The 25,107-nt window shown below is 45.1% G+C and overlaps 1 protein-coding gene across 5 annotated transcripts in view; it reads right to left on the bottom strand.

The window, feature by feature from the left end:
- CACNA1E (calcium voltage-gated channel subunit alpha1 E) overlaps positions 1 to 25,107 on the bottom strand; it is a 493,636-nt gene that overhangs the window by 30,279 nt on the left and 438,250 nt on the right. For all 5 annotated transcript variants that reach the window (XM_032393033.1, XM_032393035.1, XM_032393036.1 and 2 more), the window contains 12 exons: positions 22,232 to 22,243; positions 20,462 to 20,558; positions 18,201 to 18,361; positions 17,516 to 17,653; positions 16,188 to 16,389; positions 15,216 to 15,380; positions 14,489 to 14,599; positions 10,638 to 10,721; positions 9,540 to 9,665; positions 6,485 to 6,550; positions 2,428 to 2,519; positions 1,678 to 1,843 (listed from right to left, as the gene is read on the bottom strand). In XM_032393033.1, coding sequence (XP_032248924.1) covers positions 1,678 to 1,843; positions 2,428 to 2,519; positions 6,485 to 6,550; positions 9,540 to 9,665; positions 10,638 to 10,721; positions 14,489 to 14,599; positions 15,216 to 15,380; positions 16,188 to 16,389; positions 17,516 to 17,653; positions 18,201 to 18,361; positions 20,462 to 20,558; positions 22,232 to 22,243 — 1,420 coding nt within the window. The remainder of the gene's footprint in view (positions 1 to 1,677; positions 1,844 to 2,427; positions 2,520 to 6,484; positions 6,551 to 9,539; positions 9,666 to 10,637; positions 10,722 to 14,488; positions 14,600 to 15,215; positions 15,381 to 16,187; positions 16,390 to 17,515; positions 17,654 to 18,200; positions 18,362 to 20,461; positions 20,559 to 22,231; positions 22,244 to 25,107) is intronic.

Raw genomic sequence — 25,107 nt, 5'->3', positions numbered from 1 at the left:
TCTTTAAAAATAACATGAATGTGAATTATGCAGCACCCTCTATCTCGTAATTCTAAAAGTACCTTTTTAGTCTCTAATGAATTTTCCAGTTATATCTTTGATTTCTTTTTAAATATTTATTATTAAACACTTACACCATGGAGGATAAAACCAAGCTGTCCACATGCCCTTCTATATGCTCCTCCATGTCACCCTACAACAGCCCCACCAATAAGCACCGGCACCCATGGGCCTTCCTCCCTTTACCTCTGGTTGACAGAGAGGCTGTAACCCACTCACAGCCTCACCCCCGTGCTTCTAAGATGCTGTTTTGTGTTCCTTTTTTTATTGAAAAACCTTTCACACCCACAAGAAGGGAGTGTATTAAAAACACATGTACCCGCTCACCATGCAAATAGTACCCTTATTATCAAGTCATTTTTCCTCCCATTTACAGAAGCTATAAAAGGGAAAGTGTGTGACCATGCTAGGACAGCAGCAAAGCCAAGACCACAACGTAGGGCTACCTGAGTCTCCAGGTGGCTCACTCCCTGCTAGGTTAACCTGATGGCCACCCTCAAAAGTCTGCCTGCAAGCCACACCAGAGAGCTTCTCCACACCAGCGAGCTGGACACATGGCAAATCCCTCGTGATCACTTTAGAGAGGCAGAAATGCTTGGACACGACCTAATTCATTTGCTGATGCATGGCTGCAAAGTTAACCACTTCTCAGTGGCACCGCTTTAGTTTTAGATTTTTTTTTTCGATTTTTATTTATTTATTTGACAGAGAGAGAGCACAAGTAGGTAGAGAGGCAGACAGAGGGAGAAGCAGGCTCCCCGCTGAGCAGGGAGCCCCACGTGCGGCTCAATCCCAGACCCCAGGACCAGGACCCAAGCCATAGGCAGATGCTCAACCAACTGAGCCACCCAGGTGCCCCTAGTTTTAGATTTTTGTACAGTCAGTGACATGAGCAGTGAAGCCACGCTAAGGGATGTCAGGGTGGCCAGAAACACCAGACTGACAATTTAATAGATCTGGTAGCACCTTGTCTAGGATTGTGCAGGGTAGAGATTTTTAGAGGCCGGGGTGCTGATTCATGCTTTCTCCCAAAGAACGGATTAAGAAGGCACCTAGGGCTTCTCACCATTTTATAAGTAGCCGTGCTCCACATATGTCACTCAATATTTACTAATACCCAAAGTGATCACTTCCTTTCATGTCTGTCAAGTTGGCCAACTGTCGTCAAATATAGTGACATGAGTCAAAAGACCGCATCTGTGACACTGTATCTTGTCACCACTCTACTCTTATTAATCCTATCACTTTGTATTTCTGAGGTACCTCTTCTCAACAGTTTGAAAGGCTCCAAAAGAGAGGTAAGATATTCTTAGCCCTACCTGTAAGATAAAATCCCTGAGGTACGGAGAAGAGAGATGTCCTCTGGGTCACAACAGATTCAACATGAAACTCAATAATCTATTCCCTAAACTCCACTCTACTCATCATTCCTTCTCACAGCAAACCTTCCCTAGAGGCAACAAAATCTGTTTGGTGGCAGCCATGGGAAGCCACTTACCCAGGAGTCCACTAAGCATCCTGGCCTTCAAGAGTTCCTTGGAGGATGGGATGGGTAGGGTAGGGTAGGGTAGGGCAGGGCAGGCCGCATCTCGAGCCAAGAATGCAGGGTTTGCTCACCAAGAAGGAGCAGAAGAAGATGAAGGAGACAAAGTAAACGTAGGCCAGATCTGTGCCACAGCGCTCATTCTCGTTCTGCCCCGAAGGTGCTGTGGTGTCGGGCTCGCAGCCTTTCTCCCCGAGGCACGACAGCATTATCTCCTGCCAGGCCTCACCTGTGGCACTCCTGAGCCCCAAAGACATTTTGGTTAGTTGTAGCAGGTCTGCGTGTCTCATCCTCTCTTTGGCCCTCCTTCCCAACTCACCTAATCCCTTTCTCTCCTCTGCAGGTTTCCTCCCTCTAGTGCTTTCCATCCAGAGATGGGAGCATGCCAAGGAGGTCTCTCTTGGGCTCTGCCACTTCACCCACTGCTTCTCTGTCTTTTCGGGAGTGTCTGCTGACAGTGGTAGAGACAGTGGTGGGACTATCTAAGACCCCACATAAACCTGGCCATCCAGGGTTTCAGCCCTTAAATGGAATTTGATCTGGAGGAATCTGTCCTCGCCTTCCCTACTCAGTCCTGGTGCACATATTCTAAACTTGCAGTTTACAAATTACCTGCTGAGTCAAAGATGTTGAGGAAACTTCCCATCGTCAATGGAGCCATTTTTCAGAGCCACTGCCCCTCCCCATCCCCTGCCTCTACTCCACTGTGTATCTTAATAGGAGCAGAGCAAGCAGAATAAAGAGACAAATAGAAGGAAAAGGCAGACTAACTCCATCTCCCTCGACAAGAGAGCTCCAGCTAAAACAGTTATGCATCCAGATACCTGAAGAGTAACATGAGGGACCCAAAGAAACTCCGGAAGTTGTTGTGCCGGTTGATGTGACTCTCCTCATCTAATTTTATGTTTCCAAATACCTTGAAAAGAAAAAACAACAAAAACCAAAGAGCATTACTGGCTGTGTGATGTGTCTTGTCCTGCACATGAATATTAGATGCACCTGCATCTACTAGGGTTGGCAAATCCATACGCATGGCCCTTCCCAGTGGCCTAATCCTGACGCAGACAACTCAAACCAAGACAGGTTGGTGGATCCCACGCTCCCGGCCTGCTGTGAAGAAGTAATTACGTTCTCCAGTGCAGCAAAGGGGACCCAGGACCATAGAAGGCAAGATCTTTTTGAAGTCACTCTGCCTGTAGGTAGTTCCTCCCACACCTAATTTGGTCTTTTTATTTCCATGGTACCTGTCACCATGGTACTCAAGCAGTCTGTCAAAGATGTACCCCATCACAGAAGTGCAGGGAAGGAACTACCCCTCTCTTCCTGTCTCAGGTAGTAATGAGGGGGGCATGTGTATTTGCAGAAGATGTGATTTACGGCTTGGGCAGATACTATCCTGGAATTTGCAAGCAGTGTGGGTCAGAGAGGGGCACCTTGATCTTCCTTGGATATGTTCTTATCCAGAGAGTCAAACTGAGAATGTCAGTACATCTATAATCTAGAATCCACGAGAACGAAGGCACACAAAACCAAGTCCCGGCAAAGAGGATGAAGAAAGTCAGGACAACCGGATACTTAGAAAAGGAGAAAGAAAATGAATTTGGGTAGATCTGGCTATAGAATGAGTTTACTAGTCTGCTGTTGGTTGTTGAGCTTGGAATGTGGTCACCATGCAAATTAATGTGAAAAAAGAGGGAAAACTCAGAGATATTTGTCCACAGACAGTGAATAATGTTGAACTCTGAGACCCCAAGTCTCTTCAGATGAGAAGGGCGCCCTTCCACATGCACTCCCTGCCCTCCCCCCCCCCACGTTTCAGGTGTGAGGATCTAGTCTCACAAGTCAATATCGGTACTACCGAAGGCCTACAGGTCACTTTCCCAGACATCTGAGACAATTTCCAGTCTGTACATGACATGCTTCAGTTTACCTAATATATGCTAAATGGAACACATTTTCCCCCCGAACAGTTTTGAGAATGTGCAATTGAGGAACAATCTCTGCCCCCAGCTATTTTGCTCAAATAACTCCTACTGACACCTGCTTTGGGAATTTGTTCTCAACATTGTTTTTCAAAACCCAAATACTACTTGTCTCTCAGGGAGAATGGAAGTGGCAAGCGAGCCAGCACCAGTGAAGAAAGGAAGGAGAAAGATAAGCAGGTGGAGGGCCCACAAACAGAAATAGTAGCAATTAAAAAGTCCCCCTTACATTTAGTTCCAGGCACCCAGGAGGAACTGTCCAACATCCTTGCCTATGTTCACATCACTGTCGCTCCTTTTCACCCTCTTGGTCCAGCATCCACGATTTATCCCTCATTCATCACATCCACACAACTTACAGTGTTTTTTTTTTTTTCTTTCTACATATGACAGTCATCAGCCATCATTAATTGTCCTCGTTATGATTTTCTCCGATACCTTACCAGTCATCAGCTGGTTGGAGGGCATGCTGGGGTTTTGCATGAGGCATGTGTCTAACAGTCAAAGAAACTGAAGCTGTTTTGAATCTACTCTAGTTTTCAAGCCAAAAATGTAAAAATGTATATTTATTGTGAAGTCAGTCCTTAATTTTTTTTTTTTTTTTTTTAGCTTTCACTTAGCTCTTGTCCCAAACCAAATTTCTTACACCAAAAGGGCATGAAAAAGAAAGAAGGGATACCGAGACCCACCAGAAAACTTAATGGAAGTACAAGCTTAAATATACTTTCACTTGGAATCACAGAACTCTGGCACATAAAAGGACCTGTGAAGACATCTATCCAACTCCTCTACTGTATTGGTGAGGGTCTTAAGGCCCAGAGGGGCTCAGTGACTTGACCAAGTTTATACAGGTGGTCAGTGCAGGAGCTGAGGCTGAAAGCCTCACCTTCTAATGATCTGTGCCCCAGGACTCTTTCCCATACCCAGCAAGTTACTCCTTCCTTCCACCTTCAGATTCCTCTGCAAAGCTCTCTCTTCTTCCAAGATGCCTGTGGAAGTTCAGAATAATGGTTCTTCTCATAGATTCAACCTATTCCTATTTATATCTTTCCAATGTTGGTCTTCTGCCTTTATGTCTTTCTGTTTAAATGGATCCCTCTGCTTTGTTATGACTATACTAGATACAATTTCTCTAGTCACAAGCTAGGTGTCAGCAATGTGCTTGGTGTGGGGTCTCTATCAGGGACCAGGAGGAAGATGGCCATCTAAAGGCAAATCACAGTGGCAAAGCCATTTGCGTCCCTGTGTAATGGAAATAGTGCTCTTATTTTTTTGGAAAGAAGTCTCGGGGCAATAAAATATTAGACATTGCAGTTATTGTAAAGATCACAATTTCATGACTGAACAACTCTCACGTCCCACTAAAGGGTCAAAGAAATACTTGTATTTGCTTGTTGGTGGGAGGAGAGAACATGCAGTACAGTAAGAATATGCGCTGTGTAGCAGACAAAGCTAAATTTAAATCTCAGCTCTCCCACTTACTGAGCCCTTGAGCATGTTATAAGTTACTTAACTACGCTAAGCATCAATGGAGTCAATGAAATCCACCCATAAACATTTTCACATCACTCCTGAATATGTTAGTCATGGACTGTGTGTGTGCCTGCTGATAGGGAGGAAGGATGGAGGTAAGAGCACACATGGGGTAAGAGCACACATGTCTGGAACATCCAGGAAATCAAGTGATGATAAACAGCCTTCTCATCATTATCAGTAATATCAAGAACAGTTGAGTACTGGAGATGGTATTATTCTGGTTTATTTTGGTTGATGATGAAAAGGAGGTAAGCGCTATTTTAAGCATGGGCAATAATTGATTAAGTTTCTATTTGGCTATTCAAGAACATTTAAATTCTAGAATCAAATATTTCAGAGTTAGAAGGGCCTTAGTAGACATCATCACGCTGATCAGAAATTTCAGTAGGGATTCCACTTACAACACAGCCCTGACACCATCATGACATCTCTACTGAAATATCCTCATTGAAGGAGAACTCACTACTTCTCAACCAAATCTCACACCTTTTCACATTTGACATTCGGCTGTCTTTTTGGAGAACAAAAAACTCTCCAGGAATGTGGTTAGAAGATGAATAAAATTAAGAAGTGCTCACATGAGAGAGGAGCAAAAAGAAGAGACATTTCAGAGACGCTCTGGAAAAAGGCTGCTAACACAGCAAGCCTGGGAGATGTGCACAGTGGCCCCAGATGACAGGTACTATTGACAAGACGGCTGGCAGTCCAAAGGTGGCCAGACTGGCTGAGTGCAGGAGACTGCCACTTGGCTAAATTTCCATGCTGGGGTTTAGTCTCCACATCTCCAAGTCAGAAAGTTCGCCTCCCTGAGACAGGCAGACAATCCAGTGTATCCAACTGGATAGGTTCATGGGATGAGCTGCTGGCTGTTTACAGGAGTCCATCTGTCACAGATGAAGTCGCTTTAGAAAGATCTTATGGCCTCTTCTGCTCGGTGGGCCTCTGGCTACCCGCATAAATATCCAGGATGGGAACCTGATTCACTTCTCAACTCCGAAACTGGAAAGGATGTGGTAACCCAAGAGAACTGTCTAGGAGCTGCCTGGCCCTTTGAGAGGAATCAGCAGGACCATGGCCCTTGGGTACCCTTAGGATTAGGCAGGCTACTAGGAACCCTGGGAGTTGTTCCCAGTGGTAGGTCTTAGGGCATAAATCTCAGGCATTCAAGACTTAGACACATTTTGTGTTGCTGTATACAAGAGAACAACCATCTGACTTTCTTTTAGGTCTAGCTCAAATATGGGAGATCCTGAGAAATGGATCATCATGAGCCTCACCCTCAATCTTGTGTGCCTGGGCTGGTAAGCCAGTGACAATCTGGGCAACAACTGTCCCCCACCAGCCCCCTGATACATGAGCTCACCTGCATCCCAATGATGGCATAGATGAAGAAAAGCATGGCAATCAAAAGGCAGACATAAGGGAGGGCCTGGAAGGAAAGCAGAGACAGGACCATGAGTTCAGAGGCAGATAGCTCCCAGGCTCCACACCCCACAGTCACCAGCAATACTGGAACTCTTGCCCTGAGGCTGATTTAAATGGGGACACTGGGACTCTCTATTCCCTGGGGCTGTGCTGTTCTAGAGTGCCATACTTTTGCAGATGTTCATGTCCTCTGACAGACAGGTAAGCTGCTGTCCGTGGAGAGGCTTGTCATTTACCTTCTGTCAAGAATATTCACTCACCCAGAAGTGTGGCCCAGATCTCCAAGGAGAGCTGGGGAAACTTCCTGGGCTTGGGATGCATTCCACTTTGCATTGCAGAATATTAACAATGTGGGCAATTGTGATCAAATTACATAGTAAGCACCTAGCTTTGGCTCCCAAATTCCCCTTCCCACTCCCTCACTCAATGCCAAGCCCCTGATGGAGAATCTGGGAGCAAAGTGAATGGGCTGAGAGTCTCAGTTGTTCATCATTTCGTAGAAGGCACCTTCATCTTCTGAGGAAACATCACTTTCCAGTGTTTAAGCCTCCTGACACTTCATTATGTGTCATGCAAAACTCCAAAAAGCCTTTCAAGTGTTAGCCACTGCAAAACCCTGCCATGAAGCCATGCGGCACAAAATTCCATATTGTGCAAGGTAACCGCCACCCTGGGATGATAACATTTCAATAAGGGGGGCAAGGGGCAAGTGAAGGAAATGTAAGATAGGGAACTGGCGCCTGGCTGGGGGAGGATATAGGGCAATTTGGTTTTAGGGCCAGAGTGGGTTCCATAATTCTGGGGTGATCCCAGTGCTGACATGGAAACCTCCCTCCTTTACCACCCAGTAAGCTCCATAGAAGACAATGCAACTATGAGTCTCCACTCTATCTTGACTGTGTGCAGCGCGAATCCCAGGAGATCAATTGAAGGCTTTCAGACTGCAAGGGTAGGGCTTATCAACAGAGCCAACTAAATGAAGAGCCTTGGGAGACTTTTACAACTTGAAAAAAGGATAAAATTAAAATGCAACTGAAAGTTGCCAGGAGAATCCCCTCCCCGATAAAGTGCTGACTCCCAAGGTCTGTGAAGAAAAATGGCTGCATTTCAAGGGGCCATGTGAAGACTCTGTCTGCTGATAGAAGAAGGAAGGGAGATAGGTTTCTTACTGCTTGAGGTGCTGCTACCTTCTCCCACCTTCTGCTTACTTCCTGCCCTCATTCCACCTTCTACACTCCAATGTCTTCAGTCCCTAGCTCATCTCTCCCTACCCCCAGGTTTCGGAAAAAGATCAAAGATACATTCTGATCGCCTTTCTTATCATGCTATAAATTCTAACTCAAAACAAGGAAAAACAGGGAAGAATGAAGTAGGGGTCAGTGATGGAGAACTGGGGGCTATGCTCATGGCTGGTGGGGTGCAGGGGTGTGGCTTGGGTAGGCCACGGGGGTGCAGCTTATACTGTGTGGCTCCCTGCTGTGTATCTGCAGAGGCAACCTTTGTGAAGCTGACTTTAAGAAAATAATTTCTATACTGTGTACTGGGACTGTTCCAAAAGGGAAACACCTATCCATCCTGGTGTCACCTGGAGGCAGATTCACCTTGTCTTCACTGTTCTATATTCACTGCAATAAGCCAACTACTTGGCCATCAGGTTTTGACATGCTTTTCATTGCCCTCAACAGTATGCATTTTTACAGAGAGCTGGTGAGCATGATAACGTGACAGGCTGACACGTATTTCTTGAGAGACTAACTGTAACTTGTTTGGAAGGTCTCTAGCAAAAAGGTTTTAGGAGTATCTCGTGTATCAGATTCCAAATCCAAATTCACCTGAGACTCGGTAAATTCTTACTAAGGTTTTAGATTTCTCCTCTGTCATGTAGCTTTGGCAAAATTCTTTTCATTGAGGTGAGGCCTCTGTGGGAGTCATGACACCAAACAATTACTCTGGATATGATAAAAATGTCAAGGTTGCTTGTAGGAGCCTGAACATCCTTACAACTGGTCTCACATATCAAACCCGCAGGACCTCGATGGAGAATAAGTCAGTAATGATGGTGTGGGGTGAACACTTTTCCAAATGATGAGAAACTATTGAATTCACTGGCTGACCTTCTCTAGTTCAATTAAAATACATAAATAATTAAATTAAATAAAGGAGACAATTGGTAAATTCATGATTTCTCAGCTTTGAATCAATGTCATCAAATTTATTTTCAAAACACATTCATTGAAAAGCTTTTTTTAATAAGAGAAAAAATAGTAGGCATTTGAACAGCACTTAAACCGCCCCCCCAAACTTCAAAAACAAACTATGATATCTGCTACAGCCTGAAAACATTGAAATCTGTTTGTAAAACTTCTTTTGCAGGAAGTCTCTGCAATTAGAGTGGATTTCAGGTCACTTTTAAACTTCTATTTCTTATACATACACCCCTGTATGGCCCCATGAGACCATTTGAAGCAGCTCACTACATCAGCCTGGCCCAAACATCCTATTAGACTGTAGGACACAGAGGTGACCATGAACATGCCATACACTCAGTGGTTGAGGAAACACACTAACAAAGACAAGAATGGGACCGTATGATTCATCCTGCAATCAAACACAACTCAAGGAGTCCTTTGAAAAACTGGTCATGTGAAATTAAGCCACTGGCAAGTCCCTGAAAATGCAGAAGCTGGCTCCAGACACGGATGGGATTGCTTGGAGCTTTTTGGACTATCTTCTCAGACAAGCCCTGGCCTCAGTCAACAGAGAAGATAAGCGAGTTACAAAGTGGAGGTGTTTTTCTAGAATGACAGTCTATCCAGTTAGGCATGAGCTGACTGTGGCCCAGCTAAGCTGCACTGTAACTGAGAACTGCTGTATTTATTGGATGCATCTGACAAACACTCATTCCTGGAGGTCAAGGGACCTGTGTAATGACACGCTGTGGCCCGGCAGTGTTCCATCTGATAAGACAGAGAGGAGGAGTTGATACCGCTTACCTTAAAGGACTGCACAAAGGTCCAAAGTAAAATACGGATGGTGTAGCCCTGCCGTAGAAGCTTGATGAGGCGGGCGGCTCGGAAGAGCTTCAGAAAGCTCATGTTGAAGCCACTGGTGTTCACCAGCTGGTGGACCAAAAGGAAGCTCATAGTTAGTGACATTACGGTCATTTAGAAAACACTACACACTAGTATTTGCATATTTATCCCTCATTCAGATCATAAAATTGGACACAGATTCTGTCTTGTGTTTTCAACCCCATCTCCAACTGATGGGCCGGTGAGGACCATCTCTCCAAGCCTTCCCAGGCCTGCCCTCTATTCCCAGGTAGAAGGTTATGGGTAGTACCCCCAGAAGAATGCCCAGCATGTGTCAGAGAAAACCAGCCTCTCTAGTCTTCCAAGGGGCCCTCGTGGTCCTAACTGCACTTAGAAGCCCTAAAGAGGTGACCAAATAATCCCTCTAGCACATATGATGGTCATGCCCACATTTGATGAGAATTACAATGAGGTCTCCAAGTCTTCTTTAGGATAAACAATTTTAGGGAAACGATTCAGGTCTAACAACTTTGAGGGCAATGATACTGTGCTTCTTTTGTCTCTCCCAAAGAATCTAGCAGAACACTGTGCACGCGAGGCTTCTTCCAGTACTGCCTATTGCACTGACCCCATTAGGTGGCTGCTGTTGAGTCATGCAAATGAACAAAACCTTCCACGAGACCCAGTGCCACTCCAGTGTTTGCAGCTCAGGAGTGAGGAAATAAGCTCCCAGCACTTAGAGGGCTACACATTTGGTTCGATGAGCTAAAAATGGACTATATGGGGGAGGTGCCTGGGTGGCTCAGCTGGTTGAATATCGGCCTTTGGCTCAGGTCATGATCCCAGGGTCCTGGGATCAAGCCCCGTGTCGGGCTCCCTGTTCAGCGGGAAGCCTGCTTCTCCCTCTCCCTCTGGCCCTCCCCCTGCTCATGCTCACTCACTCTCTCTCAAATAAATAAATAAATAAACCTTTTAAAAAAAATGGACTGCATGCACAAAGGATTTTTTTAATGCTACTTCAGAGCCAAGCTTAAAGACAAGGATGTACGAGCCACTCACCTTGCTGTCTGTCAGAATGATTTCTGTGATACTGCCAATCACTGTGATGAAGTCAAAGATATTCCAGGTGTCTCGAAAATAGTTCTGCCATGTGAATTCAGTCACGGGAGCACCAGAAAAAGGAGGAAAAGAAAAAGAAATGGAGAACAGGTATCTTTAATTACATAAGTTTGTCACTTGGAATTAAAACTTGTCAATTCACGTCCAAGAGCAATTCTAACTTTGGCTTTTGTTTTCCCATTTCTAACAGGAAATGGTATTTCTTTACTGACTTGGGAATTTCTCATTTGGGAAAGCAGTCTTCTCACTACTTGAAGACCTTGTTTTTGTAGCTGTCACTAAAAAGCTACATAAAAAAATATGTAAGAAAGAGATCTGTGGCCAAGAATATTATGAAGTCAAAAAAAGGAAAGATCATCATTGTCACCTACAAGGCAATAAAATTATTTACCATATTACTCTAAGGTTTTCTACAACTTTTAAATTGTCTATATCATGTGACCCTATAATTATACAGTTCTGACGTTCAACTATTCACAGTGATGTCTTAAGTCTTTAAAGGCCAAAATAAAATTCACAGTGATGTCTTAAGTCATTAAGGTCCAAAAGATGTACCAAAAATCTTCTCCTAACTCCACAGGGCGATAGGATGAATAGACTTCATCCTTCCCCTCTTTCTCAGCTGTTATACCTCTTGAGTTATAAAATGAGTGGGTTGAAGGAGATGGAGGAGAAATAAAGGACCTGGCAAATGCACCAGCCATGTAACAGCCTGCTTAACAGAGACAGTAGGTAGGTTCTGCTGCCATCTCCACCACTCAGGTGAACACAGACCTTGGACTATATTCCTTAAAAGAAACAGGACACTTGGGTTTCCAAAATCACTGGCTTGTCCTTGGGTAGCAGCTCCCATAACAGACTCTCAGAGCACTGCTGAAGTCAACCCCCCCACCTTCACAATGAGCATTAGTGACTTTTACAGTATGTGCCAGATAATGGCTAGGCCCTTGTGTTCTTTCCATTCGTTTCTCCCATGGATCCTATGGGTAGGTCATGATCAATACCTTCAATACCCTATGTTCATAAAATACTCAGTAGCAGGGTTGGCAAGAAGAGTGGGCAGAGACACACAAATAGTGAGAGGAAAGGAGTATGGTGAGAGCAAAGCTTTCTTTTCTTTTCTTTTTCTTTCTTTCTTTCTTTTCCTTTCTTTCTTTTTCTTCTTTCTTTCTTTCTTCTTCCTTCCTTCCTTCTTTCCTTTCCTTTCTTTCTTTCTTTCTTAGAACGTGAGTGGGGGGGGCGGGTAGGGGCAGAGGGAGATGGAGAGAGAGAATCTCAAGCAGACTCCCTGCTGAGCGTGGAGCACCACACGGGGCTTGATCCCATGACCCTGAGATCATGACCTGAGCCGAAATCAAGAGTCAGACGCTTAACCAGCTGAGCCACCCAGGCACCCCACTAGTGATCTTTAAGGAGCACCTACTCGGGACTAGAGCCTTGATGCCTTGGGTACACTGCTTAGCTAGGTACACACAACAAAGTATCTAAGGCTATAAGGCAACTATAGTGATCCTCATTTTGAATGACAAAGCTAAGGCTTAGAGAGGCTTGTCTGATTCCAAAGCCACCAGCACTTGCTGGGCATGCAGAGAAACAGGGCACACAGCCTCACAAATTCAATTTTCCATGATGAATACCTACTTACTCAGGAGTGGAACCAAGTCGAGTCTCAGAGTTCCTCAGCTCTCAGGGCTCTCCTATTTCCAACCTTGGCTAAGCTTCTTAATTCTTGGATAGGCCCTCATATAGTAGAGAGAACATGAATCTAGGTCTCAGAGGACAGGAGCTCTGGATTCCAGCTGAAGGGGCTTTACGATACAATATGGTTTAGAATAATAGCACAGTGTAGTGTAGACTAGTAGATTACCGTGGACAGACTGTGCGTTCAAGCCAGATTAGATCAGGATCTGAATGCTGGCTCTGCCTTTTAGTAACCTTGGGCAAAGCACTGAATCTTCTTGAGCCCTAGCCCATCCATAAAAGAAACTGATAACGCCTATCTAAGTAGAGCTGTTATGAAGCTAAAATGAGTAACATATAAAGAGTTTGGTACTTAATATGGCAACCAATGTTCATTCTCTCTTTTCCTTCTTCCTTTTTTATTCCCATCCCACTTTCCACTTCTACTGCCTTTTATTCTGTCATCTTTAAAAAGCTATACAATTTTTCTGAACTTCAAGTTCCTTATTTAAATCAACATCAACAATGATAATGATGGCATCTGCCATGTGTATTTCAGAATCATTGAGAAGATCTAACAAAATAGTATACGTTAGGATATTCTGAAAACCTAGAGTACTATATCAATGTAAAGACTTATTTGGGAGTAGTGGTGTCTTTTATCGTGTGAAAATGCCTCTAGACCTTGAATGAAAATATGGAGGTGAGGGTGGGAAGGAGGCAGGCTTTGGAGCTGAGTCTAGTTAAGCTTATAAGTATGTATTCAGCGTTCACCGTAATTAGTGCACAGTTGGGGACTTAAGTCACAGACAATGTCAATAGCATATGCAAGTAATCAAGATGCATAGAAAAACTTTCCCTGTTGTGGCACCAGCTTGTCCCTCACTCTGCTCACCCTGCTCAGGGCTAGACTGTATTATAAAGGCATCTTTGTTGGTGGTAGTTTCTTTTTACTTTTTTATTTCCCCAAGTCTCAAAATACTCAAAGGGGAGTCAAGTGAGCAACAATGCAGCCACCTGCAATGGGCTCTCTTCAACTCCCCTCCCCAAACCATCAAGTTAATGACTTTTCAAAGAACCATTAGGAGACCAAAAGCAACCCCCACAATCAACACTCACACTTATCAAGCCCAGCCCAGAGTCCCTGCTAAAGCTGCTACCAGACAAACCCCTATTTGGATAATCAGCAAAGTTTCTTTTCTTGCAGGGAAAGCCACATACACACATAACTTAAAATGGTAGCTCACACACTAAGTAAGGGTGAAACAGCCATCAAGTGGGGTTATCTACATTTTACTGATCTCACTGTAAACGCTGGAACAAGGAGGGTGGTAGCAGAGAGAACTATTTTGTTTATAGGACACTGAAACCAAGGGCTAGGTTTGCTTAACACCATTGAAAGGAGATGCATGAATGTGCCAAGCAATTGTAATTAATAGTTGAAGAGAAATAAAAGACTCATACAAGAAAAACTCAGCCCAACACTCTTCAAACCTAATTCCAGCATACCTATCTACCAATTTACCTTTCTCTCTCTTTCTCTCTCTCTCTCTCTCTCTCACACCCTTTAATGGTCACAAGCCTTTGTAAGCTTAAGTAATAAACATTTATTTTTGTTAGCAGAAATTGTGCTTCATGTAACTAACGGGAGGAGGACAATTAGGTAAAATCTAGTATCTGCTATGTTTGAGGGTAAGAGGGACAGACATTTTCCCACTTGAATTATAAAATCTTATACCTTTTACCAGTAAATAAACATTCAAGGCTTATTAGTCCAAATTTTGTTTTGCTCCCTATTGACAAATAAATTGCAGTTCTATTAAGAATTCTGTCACCCCTCGACCACTGATAGAACCTGACAGGACCAGAGCTGATGGCTGGATGAGTATGGAGCTGGGGATCTGGTTTCCTTTGCCCTTTCTCCTAATACCCTCATGCATCCTCTTGTTTCTCGGGCAGTTTACTGAGCAGCTGAAACAGGCCCACAGTTAGGTCAGGTGTGTGAACCATTTCTGGAAGGGTGGGAGCCACTCCCCTTCTAGCAAAGGCCGGGAAGGCCTCCAGAAGGCAGGAAAGACAAGCGCGATGGTGGGGTACATGGCATGCCGTACCAGGAAGCCGAACGCGATGATCTTTAGGACACATTCCAGGGAGAACACCATGGTGAAGGCAATATTCAGGTACTTCAGGGCCAGTTCATAGGTACAGGGAGCAGAGTAGTACTGCCAAGAAGAGAAAAGAGGAGAAAAAGAATCAAACCCTTAAGGTGAGGGGGGATATTCCGTTGTCATCGAGGCTGGCCATCTCTCATCCCTGCCCTTGGGGGACACTCTGGCATGTGGTGTAGGAGGCGCAACGGACGTGCCAGCAAGGAGGACCACGCATCCCACATAGCAGAACAAGACAACACAGAGGAAACCACAGACCATGCCCTACGGTGGCTACTTATTAGCAAAAACAGCCAGTCTTCCTAAAGAGGAAGGTGAGAGTGACAGAAACATTTTCTTACCATTTATTATTAAATAAGATCACACCTCTTCTAACACTCCTTTAGAACCCCACGATCATGTAGATCTCCTGACATTCCCACTCTCGTCTGAATCTGATGGCCACCAGCACCCGGGGCCTTGGGCACTACTGGCCTGCTACTATAGGTCTCACTGCATTTTGCCCAGAAGGCCCAGAGGCTGGGCTGCTGAATGGGACAAGATCAAAAAGAGATTCCGCAGGAGAGAAGAAGGGAAGGAGGCAAGCGTCTGCCCGGTGTCTCAAGCCCTGGGAGGTACCGAGCCCCAAAGGCCCCGTCTGCTGAGTGCCTCCCAGCCACCACGCCCTCACCTTCATCATCAGCACGACAGTGTTCAAGGCGATCATGGCCATGATGGTGTACTCGAAGGACGGGGACACCACGAAGTGCCACACGCGGTACTGGAAAGTGTGTCTGTTCTGCGGCATGTAGCGGGTGAGAGGTTTGGCGCTGATGGCGAAATCGATGCACGCCCTCTGAAGGAAAGTTACAGCTATTAGCCCAAGCTCAAGTTCCCTCAACCTCGCCCACTGGTGGGCTCTCTGTTAGGTGGCTAGAAGAACAGGACAGTGCAGGAAAACACAGGGTCGGGCTGGACAAGCAAAAGGTAAAAAGGGCAGCAGGGATTATGGGGACAAAACTACAGGTGCTTAGTCCCTTTAAATGAGTACACAGAACTGGGCTAGCACATGGGATGTGGACTTCATGGTGATTAGTGATGTCCCTTACACAGGCTGCAGCCAACATGAGCAGGCAGGAAGCCTTACCCGATGCCCTCGGTCAGATGTAAAAATCTATCTCCCTGTGCGTTCCCATAGCACTGTATTTGAATTTCTCTCATAGTCTCAAACAGTTTCTGTTCCATTCCATTACAAAAATAATGAACCCTACAACGTGCCAAAACTATGCTTGTTACTAGAAAAGCCACAATAAGCAAGCCATATCCCTTATCCTTACAGCAAATACATACCACAGAAGGACACAGCCAGGTAAGCAAATGTCTTAATGTTGTAATTTTGGTACACATCTTTTACTGCCACTTCTAGACTATTCACTGCTTAAAGGTAGGGACTACATCATAAACCTTCCAGTTCTCTGTGCCTCATGCCTAGGTCTTAAAAGAGCATATGTTCAAAAAATATTTAATGACAATAATTAATTTTTCCCATCTTCTGTCATTTTTAATAAAGTTAAGACAATTCAGTCTTCCTTCCTACCACTGCAATTCCAAGCATCCTTTCTGGAACCCCTGCACTCCCATGCTCTAGACCACTTGTTTTTACCTCGTTCTTCTCCAGGCTGCACTCCTCCATCATCTTGTCCCCTTGCTCCTGGAAGGTGATGATGATGAGAGCCACAAAGATATTGACAAAGAAGAAAGGGAAGACCACAAAGTAAACCACGTAAAAGATGGACATCTCCATGCGGTTGCTGCGGCTTGGTCCTCGGTCTTCCTCTGTCACATCAACAGAATGCTGTAAGACTCTGTAGGGACAGAATGAGGGGGCATGGATGGTGGACGGCAATCTTGGCAGTGGCCCTGACTTAAGGCTTCGTTAGGAGATGTGCCATCTATTGTATTTTCTTATGTGGCTTCCCTGACTTTGAAGATCCACCGTAATTTTTAGGGTCCATAACCAAGCTAGTGAAGATCCAGTGATCCCCAGTCCACTGCCCTTTCTAACCCCTGTCCCATCATGCATCCAACTGCTAAGAAAGAGTGACATTATTTTATATCTTAGGTTGTCATATTCAATACCAAGAGATGCTGGATGTCTATTTGGCATTTTACCAACTAGAGTATGCCGCCACCAGAAAGTGGGGTCTTAGTAATTGACAAGTCTCTGAAAAATCAGCCATCAGCAGCCTAAGAAACTGCATTCTAGGGGCACCTGGGTGGCTCAGTCGGTTAAGCACCAGATTCTTCATTTCGGCTCAGGTCATGAGATCGAGCCCCTCATTGGGCTCTATGCTAGGCGTGGAGCCTGCTTAAGATTCTCTCTCCCCCTCTCCGCCTCTGCCCCTCTCCCACCCCACTCACACTCTCTCTAAAAAAAAAAAAAAAAAAAAAAGAAAAGAAAAAAGAAACTGCATTCTGTTGTCTTCTTCATGACAGGTATGATCACAGAAAGGGTCTCTGAGTTCTTCCAGCTCATTCTCTTTCTCTTTTTTTTTAAGTAGGCTCTATACCTACCATGGTGCCCAATGTGGGGCTTGAACTCATGACCCTCAGATCAAGAACTGAGCTGAGATTAAGAGTCAGATGCTTAACCAACTGAACCACTGAGGTGCCCCTCTTCCAGCTCATTCTTAACCCTCAATCCTCAGGTGAAGGGCCAACTTGGAGGATAAATATGTCTAAAACCATCCCCAGAGACTGAAACAATAAGAGTTGCAAATATTTCTGACTTTGTTATCTCCCTCTTGATTTTTGCCTTAAGGCTTTTCATTCCTCCTCTCTTCTGCCTGTCTCGTCCACTCATAACCACTTATTTTCCCTGGGAGAATAACAAAGGGTCAGCCTCATTTATCTTGAATAAGCTTCTCAAGGCAACCATGGTGTCCTATCCCAGCTCACAGACAAGCATGCCAACTCAAACCCATCACTCACTGAGGCCATCCTTCCCCTGTGGAGACGGTGAAGAGGGTCAGCAGGGCCCAGATAATGTTGTCATAGTGGAATTCATGGCGCTTCCATTCCCGGCCTTTCACCTCCATCTTGTTTTTTTCATGATCTACATAGTTGCCTCTAAAACCAGAGTACAGATGAAATAGGGCCTCTTCACTATAGCTCGTGGGAGAGGAAGGAGATTCTACAAACTTCAATAATGTGGCTGAGTAATAATCGGCATACAGATGTGAGGAAGAAAGCAGAGCCTTATCAAAGGCAGTCTATGATTGTGGGATAAAAGTTGTATTCGGTGCCTAGTAGACATGGAAGATTAAATCCTAATCCTTTTACTAGTCACCTTGTGTAACCGTCACCATGTGTAACCTTGAGCAATTTAAACTTTCTGAGCCTCAGCTTCCACATCTAGAATATGTAAATGAAACCTATCTCAAAAGGTCACTGCAAAGACTTAAAGTGAAAAACTGGGTGTAAAATGCTATGTACCATGTCTGACACAAAAGAGGTGCTCAATAAAAGTTTAACAATTTCCTATCTTGCCTTTTTCCTAAAAGAAGAAATGTGAGAGAGGTAAGAGAGAAAGAGAAGAGCTATGTGTGGAGGGCTGAGTGGGCATCACCGGAATACGCATCAGAGAAGGTGAGCAGCGCGTGCTGGTCGCACTTACATGCACTCCTTCTCTGTGTCTTTGGAACTGTCTGTGCAATAAAAGAATTTTCCCTTGAAGAGCTGGACTGCAATGACAGCAAAGATGAACATGAAGAGCTTGTAGACAATGAGGATGTTGAAGACGTTCTTCAAGGAGGTCACCACACAGTCGAAGACAGCCTGCAAAGAGAAGTCAAAAGCCCTGTGGGTCCCCGGAATGGCCTGTGCCTTTGCCTAGAGCTGAGTGAGGGCCACATCACCACCAGCCAGCCCCACACAGAAGGTGCCCCTTACTAAGAAGTGACACGCATGGGATTCAGAGCTGGCTTCCAAGCCGGTCATGACTGCAAGAATCTACCACCTGGAAGGGCACACGTGCTCTGAATCTGAAAGCAAACCCAAAGCAGTAGAAACCAAATGGCAGCAGGCAATGCAGGGAGTCCTTTGTGGGCGCCCAACAGGTGTACTCCAATTAGCAGGAGGCACAGAAATCTATTGCAGAAAGGGATCTCTGAGAACATTCAGCCCTTTCTGGCCATTAAATGGCTTGTCCCTAACCTGACATCTATTTGGTGACATTCTTAGATTCGGTTTATATACTGAATATGTATTGTTTTTCTCTTTACCGTTTTAAATGGATCAGAGAGTAAATTATTACTTAGTATTTAATGATATTTGGAATAAATTCCTACATTCACTCCAAGTATGTTCAACACTTCATGTAAATGTTTTTAGCTTAAGGCAGGCTGTACTGGGGATGAAGATTCAATAGGTGGTGTGGGTGGGGATGGGGAGCTGCCTTCTCATAGGGTAGGGGGACGGGGTGGGCAGAATCAGAGACTTGCTCTCCAGTTACAGGCCATGGGTGTCCCTCTGCAGAATCCTGAGGGGTTACACAGGAACTCACCACATTCCAAGCCATTTTTAGGTTATTTTCTAGGTTTTTAGGTTTAGCTCACTGGAAAGTGGTGCCCCATGGTGGCACTGTATTTGTGCCCTTGCCATGTTTGTGCAGTTGCTTCTTCACAGCGCTGGATGAACAGCGCTGGTTTAATTAGTTCAACACTGCAGGGAAGGTGAGCAGCCCGCAGCCTTACAGATTCATCAGAGCCACCTATACTTGCCTCAGGTTATGGAGCTGCAGAGAGCGTGAGAAGCCAGAAGCCAGCACTTCCTAATTAAATGGAATTAACCAAGGGTGCGGTTGCATTCTCCAGCCTGTTAACTAATCTCATCATGCTGTCTGCAGTCTCCTTAGGACCCCAACATAGCTTAGAAGAAAGGAGACCCCTGGGGCCTGGGCTGCAGCTAACAATAGTGGTTAGGGCCCCAGGCCCCCTGGCAGAAAGGAGTATTTATGGGCACGGACAAGGCCTGGCACTACGATGGTAGAGGGTTGTAAGGAACCTGGAGACTGGGCTCAGGCCCTGCGCTGTGGCTCAGTCGGCTGGCCATGTGGCCTGGGGCAGCAGTGAGCGGACCTCTGGGCTGTGAACCGGGAGTCCTGGTCCCTCCCTCATGGTGGCGGGCTGTTGCTCAGGAATTCAGAGGAAGAACTTTTCCCCCATGAAGTTTCAGCTTCCCTTAATCGCAATTTATGTGTGGGGGGAGGGGGCGGGGGAAAGGAGGGCTCAACATGTTAGCAAACTGGGCTTGAATGGTAAAGCACACCTTGAGGGCAGGAAGGAGCCCCAGGAGGATGGAGCAGGGAGGGCATGGGCCAGAAAAGAGGAGAACCAAGATAATATAGCTATGAAAGTGCAGGTCCTGGCAACAGGTAAAACTCAATTCACGTTAGCTTGCTTCCCCATTCTCTGCTTCTGCCAAAAATGACTGTGTTCTTGGGCAAGTTACCGACCAATCTATGCCTTAAAAATATGAAGGGTCAGGGCTAGAAAATCCTTTCCTTCTCAAGAATTATGAGGGAAGAAAGCATCCCAGGTTACTCAGCATGATCTAACGTGTAGCCCACAACATAGAGGACTCCTGCCACTTCCATTTTGTTGTTCTGAGTGCACCTAAATGACACAGGGTTCTTTCTGGATGACATGCCACAGGCAGAGTATATACAAAATACCACCTGGGGCTGGACTCAAGAGGCCAAAGCCCCCTTATAGATTTCTTGGCCCATTGGTTATTTTTCTTTGAAATGAAGGCCTTTAACTCAGGCATTTGAAAGAACCCCAGTCTCTGTGTGAGCAAAAGGAATATTCCCAGAAATGATCCTCCAAAAGCAGGCTGATCACAAGCTAAAGACAAAGGGGCCTCGGGAAATGTTACCTTGAGCTTGGGCAAGCGCTTGATGGTCTTCAGTGGCCTAAGAACTCGGAGGACCCTCAGAGATTTGATGGTCTTGATGTCTCGCCCCTTGTTTGTTCTGCAGCGGGGAGGCCCCCAGAGGTCAGAGGACAGGGGGAGAAATGAAAGTGGCATTCATACGACTGCATTAACAACAGGGTAAAAGGGGAGACGCTTAGGCAAGAGACCAGAGATTGGGTCAGAGTAGACTCCCTTCAGGATAACCCCACAAAACATGCTCTGGGAAAATTTTCAATTCACTCCCCAGTGTGCACACACTCCTATGCATGCACACCCATGTGTCCTCACACAGAGGAACACACGGGCATGCACCCAGAGGCATCCATGCACGTACGGTAATGAACGCTTCCTCTCCCCAACGGCTGGAGTAATGCGGCTCATTACCACACCAGCAGAATGCAAATGGAAGACCAATGGACTAGGGAACATGACTGGCAGTCCACTCTGGATCCCCACTGTGCCTGCTCTGGTGCTTCTTCAGTAGCAGGCTCTCAAATGATATTTGTTGAATGGACTAGGAAACCCCGGTCGAAAGCAAGTCTCATCAGGGGACTTGACCTAGTCCTTTCTTTGGCTCTAGGTTTGTCACCCCTGCAGAGTTCATTAGTTCAGGGGAGAGCAGGGTGAGGAAGGGCACTGGGGACATAACACTCCTGCTGTGTTGGCTGCCGCTTCCAGAGAAAGCATGTCACGCGGGCTTCTTGCCAGGACCTTGGCTCACACCCCAGTTATCTGTGCGTGGCTGGCTCTTTCTGCAGTCCCTTCCCATCTGAGACACTCTATACCTAGCACAGGCTGTGGAGAGCCAGAGAGTTGGAGAAGGCCCAAACTGCAGGCCCTGCCCACCTTTATCCTTGCCCTTCAGCTCATGAGCATCCCTATTCAGCCGCTTGGAAATGTTTGCTCCTAATAGATAAAATACACTTCTCTTTTTATTTTCAGGAATGAAATGAATCAATCAACCTGCATTTCTCTCTCCACCCTGCTTATCCCCTGAGATCTTTGCATTCAATTCAAACAATTGCAATTTGTAAAAGACACACACAGATGGTAGGAAATGAGACTCTGAAGAGTGAGCTCAGGCTCTGGTTCTTTCCTCCTGTTGGTTCAGAGTACCATGACACCAACAGCCCAGGGAAACAGGATCCAGAACATCAGATGGGAACTACAAGGGCTTCTGCCTGCTTTTTACCTCGTCCTTCCTGCCATACCCACCACCCACCCTCTGGCAGGGAGATAAAAGATCTATGCTTCCACAGAAGGCAAGGTAGGAAGACATTTAATATCATTCAGAGAATGCTGGCTTTGCCCAGAATGTGAATTTAAAGACCCTCTTAATGGCTGTAGGCCATGGCCTATAAGCCACTCTTATTCCATTCGAGCTCCGGATATAGATAATCCAAGAGTACTGCATTAGAAGGTCATTTGCATCCAGGGGTTCTGTATATTTTATAAACTCTTTTACTGTATTACATTCATATATCTACCTACCTAAAAAAGGCAACTTCCAAGCCAAATACATACCCAAACCAATGCAAATGATCACTTCCCAAGAAGGCTTGGCGACTCCTAATTTTTGTTCTCTTGGATGTCAGTGAGAACTTACCATTCATATACACTCACCAGTCCTTTTTCAGTGGGCAGGTTCCTTCCCTCCCAACTGTACTTGCACCCTCCTCCAACCCACTTCCCGGATTCTTTACTTCAAAGAAAAGTGAGAACAATATTTACCCCAAAGCGTTCCTATGGAGGATCCAAGCAGAAAGCAGTTAAAAAAAAAAAAAAAAAAAAGAGGAAGGGGGGTGGAGAGAAGGCAACAGTCAGAAAACTTCAGGGAGGACAGGAAACTGTACAGCAACAGGGAATTGGACAAGCACAGGCCCAGGAGATCCCGCTTACAGCCTTGGCACTTGTCGAGTCCACACGCTTTGTGAAAGGAAGGGCCAGCACACCATTTGCTCCACACCCACCTCTCCAACCTGCAAAGGCAAAGGCCCTTTGCAAGCACCAGTGAAACTGCATCTAACCGGATGGCATTCCCCATATTGTGCTTGATTTCATGGAGCCTAGTCTAGTGACGTTTCCTAAATAGAGTATTTTACTTCCATTTCCTTAGTGGTCTTCAGACAAACTCTACTTCCAGTGAATTTATAAGAAACCAGGAGAGAGGAATTAGGTCTGCTCTGGGCCAGAAATTCTGTTGGGCAAGGCATTTCACGTCATAGTGGCGTACCTACGCTTCCGAAGGATTTCATCTGCAATGGGGCACATGACCCCTCTGACAGGGATAGTAGGACACCTCTTAAAAGCATGGATGAGCAACACCATAAAACCGCCTCAAAATATGGGGGAAGGCATTGTATATCAAGGTCCTGATGGCACATAAAGGGATGCCCTTTGATAAGTTAAATGACCAACTGTCCATCATGAGCTATTTACTGTGCAGCTCAGAGAAAAATCATCCCAGCTCTATTTGGAGGCTTACCAATAATAAAAAGGGTGAGAGCATAAATATGAAATATTTGAGATTAGAAATAATGAGAGCTAACTTTCTGCATATTTCCTCTTGGCTAGACTCTATGCTAAGCACTTTTAGTGCAACTCTTTCTTTGGACCTTCTAATAACCTTAGGACACATAGCTATGACTATCCCCATTTCACAGACATGATTCAGAGAGGCTAAGGAGTACCTAGCATTAGCAGGGCGAGCTGGGCCTTGAAGCTAAGACCATACGATGGTCGGAGCTCTTGCTCTGTACCGCTAAGCCTTGGCAGCAGAAGGTTTTGGTTCCAGGCTCTGTCAAACCAAATTCTAGAGCTGGAAAAGATCCCTGAAATCCACTTAACTGCATCCCCAGGAAGATGTGCCTTGCATGAGATCCCTCAGTGAGTGAGCCATGGTGGAACCATTGATGAATCCACCTTCAGCCATGTAGAACTGTCTAGAATTCAGGCTGTGGTTCCCAGTTGCTGGTTGCTGGAAAGGGTACTTTTTCTCCATCCTTAATCTTTTTAATGTAACACAAACCTACGTTACACCACTCTATGTCACAAGCAAAGACTTCTCACGATTACTCAGTAAATGATCTCATATTCAAAATTACATTCATTTTCACAGTAACTGCCAAATTAATGGTGATTTGGGATCAAACCCAAGGCTTTATAAATCTTAAATCCCTCGTGTGACACCCTCTGAGCGTTCAGAAGGCAAAGATAGTATCTTTCCCTGAGTTATAACAGTGCCTTCTCATGCACGAGACTGGGCACATGGTGAGTAGGCCAAACGCACCTTTATCCACTCATATCACAGCACTGATGGAGTCTTTAATATACACCAGGCATTCTTCTGGGTGTGAATATACCACCGTGAGTAAAACAAATGGCGTCCCTCACTTCTTGAAACTTACCAAGTCTAGTAGGGAGGAAAGACCTCAAGTAAACAAGCAAACAAATGAAAGTATGATCGCAAGCTACGTGCCATGGGAAAAATGCAATCATTTGATTGAAAATTTCCCCAAAACAACTACATAGGTCACCTTCCTTTCCCCAGGCTACATTCATCTTGAGGGAAAGCTTAGGGAGAATATTCCATATCCCTAAAATGAGAGAACAGAGTAGGATCAATGGATGGGCAGGTGATTTAGGGTGACACACTCCAGGCTTTTACCTGTTGCTTAGCCCAGGTCCTCAACTCTGAGACCTTTATGTCCAGGAGCATCTGAACGGGTTCTCAGAGGTTCATACTCACAGATGCCCATTTTATGAAGGAAGGCCCCAAATTTCTTGCTCTTCCCACACACCTGGATAAAGGACAGAATTTGTTCTCTATAATTAATTTTGCCCCAGGATCCTACTAAAATATTCTGCTATGGAACAAAGAGCACCTGACCCCATTGCTTGTATACTTTGTGTGTCCCTTGTTTTGGAAAATGGGGTTCCTTAATAGCACACTCTGATCTCAACAGCTGATTGTGGCTGCCAAAGTACAGCAGAGGTGGGGGGGACATTTGTCCCCTGCTGACTCCCACAAAGTTGAGCCAGGGATAGTAATAAGACAGAGGCCCAAAGCAAAATAAAGATTAGTCATTGCTCTGCACATTTTTCAAACAAGTCTCTCATAGCAGAGGAACCACTGAAAAGCTATGATTTTGAGTGGTTGCAGAAAAGCACACTTGCTTCTCGGGTTTGTTAACATATGTTTGATACGGATTTGAAAATTGCCGTTTGAAATGAAAGGAACACCAGATAACAAAGCCACGGTGTCCAGAAAAGTCTTGACAACTTCGCCCCAATATTAATTTTAATATTAATTAAAATATATCACAACTTACACATATGCTAGGCCAAACTACCTTTCCCAAATCCATGCATAGGGGAGCTATTTAAGACATTATCAAAGTCTACACGATTACAAGGGAAATGTTTTATCAAACCAAGAGGACAAACTCTTCACTTTAATGGAGGCATATTATTTTTGAAATAATTCATGTGTTTTACAAATCATTTAAATATAATCACTTGATAACACTTTGTTAGTCTTTGCTACTCTATGTAGAGTCAGAATTTTTTTTACACTGCCTAACTAATTAGTGAAATTTATCGGGTTT

This window comes from Phoca vitulina, unplaced genomic scaffold (assembly GCF_004348235.1).
Source record: "Phoca vitulina isolate PV1807 unplaced genomic scaffold, GSC_HSeal_1.0 scaffold71, whole genome shotgun sequence".
Taxonomy (NCBI): domain Eukaryota; kingdom Metazoa; phylum Chordata; class Mammalia; order Carnivora; family Phocidae; genus Phoca; species Phoca vitulina.
Note: the sequence above shows the minus strand (reverse complement) of the source record. Positions and strands in the feature narration are given on the sequence as shown.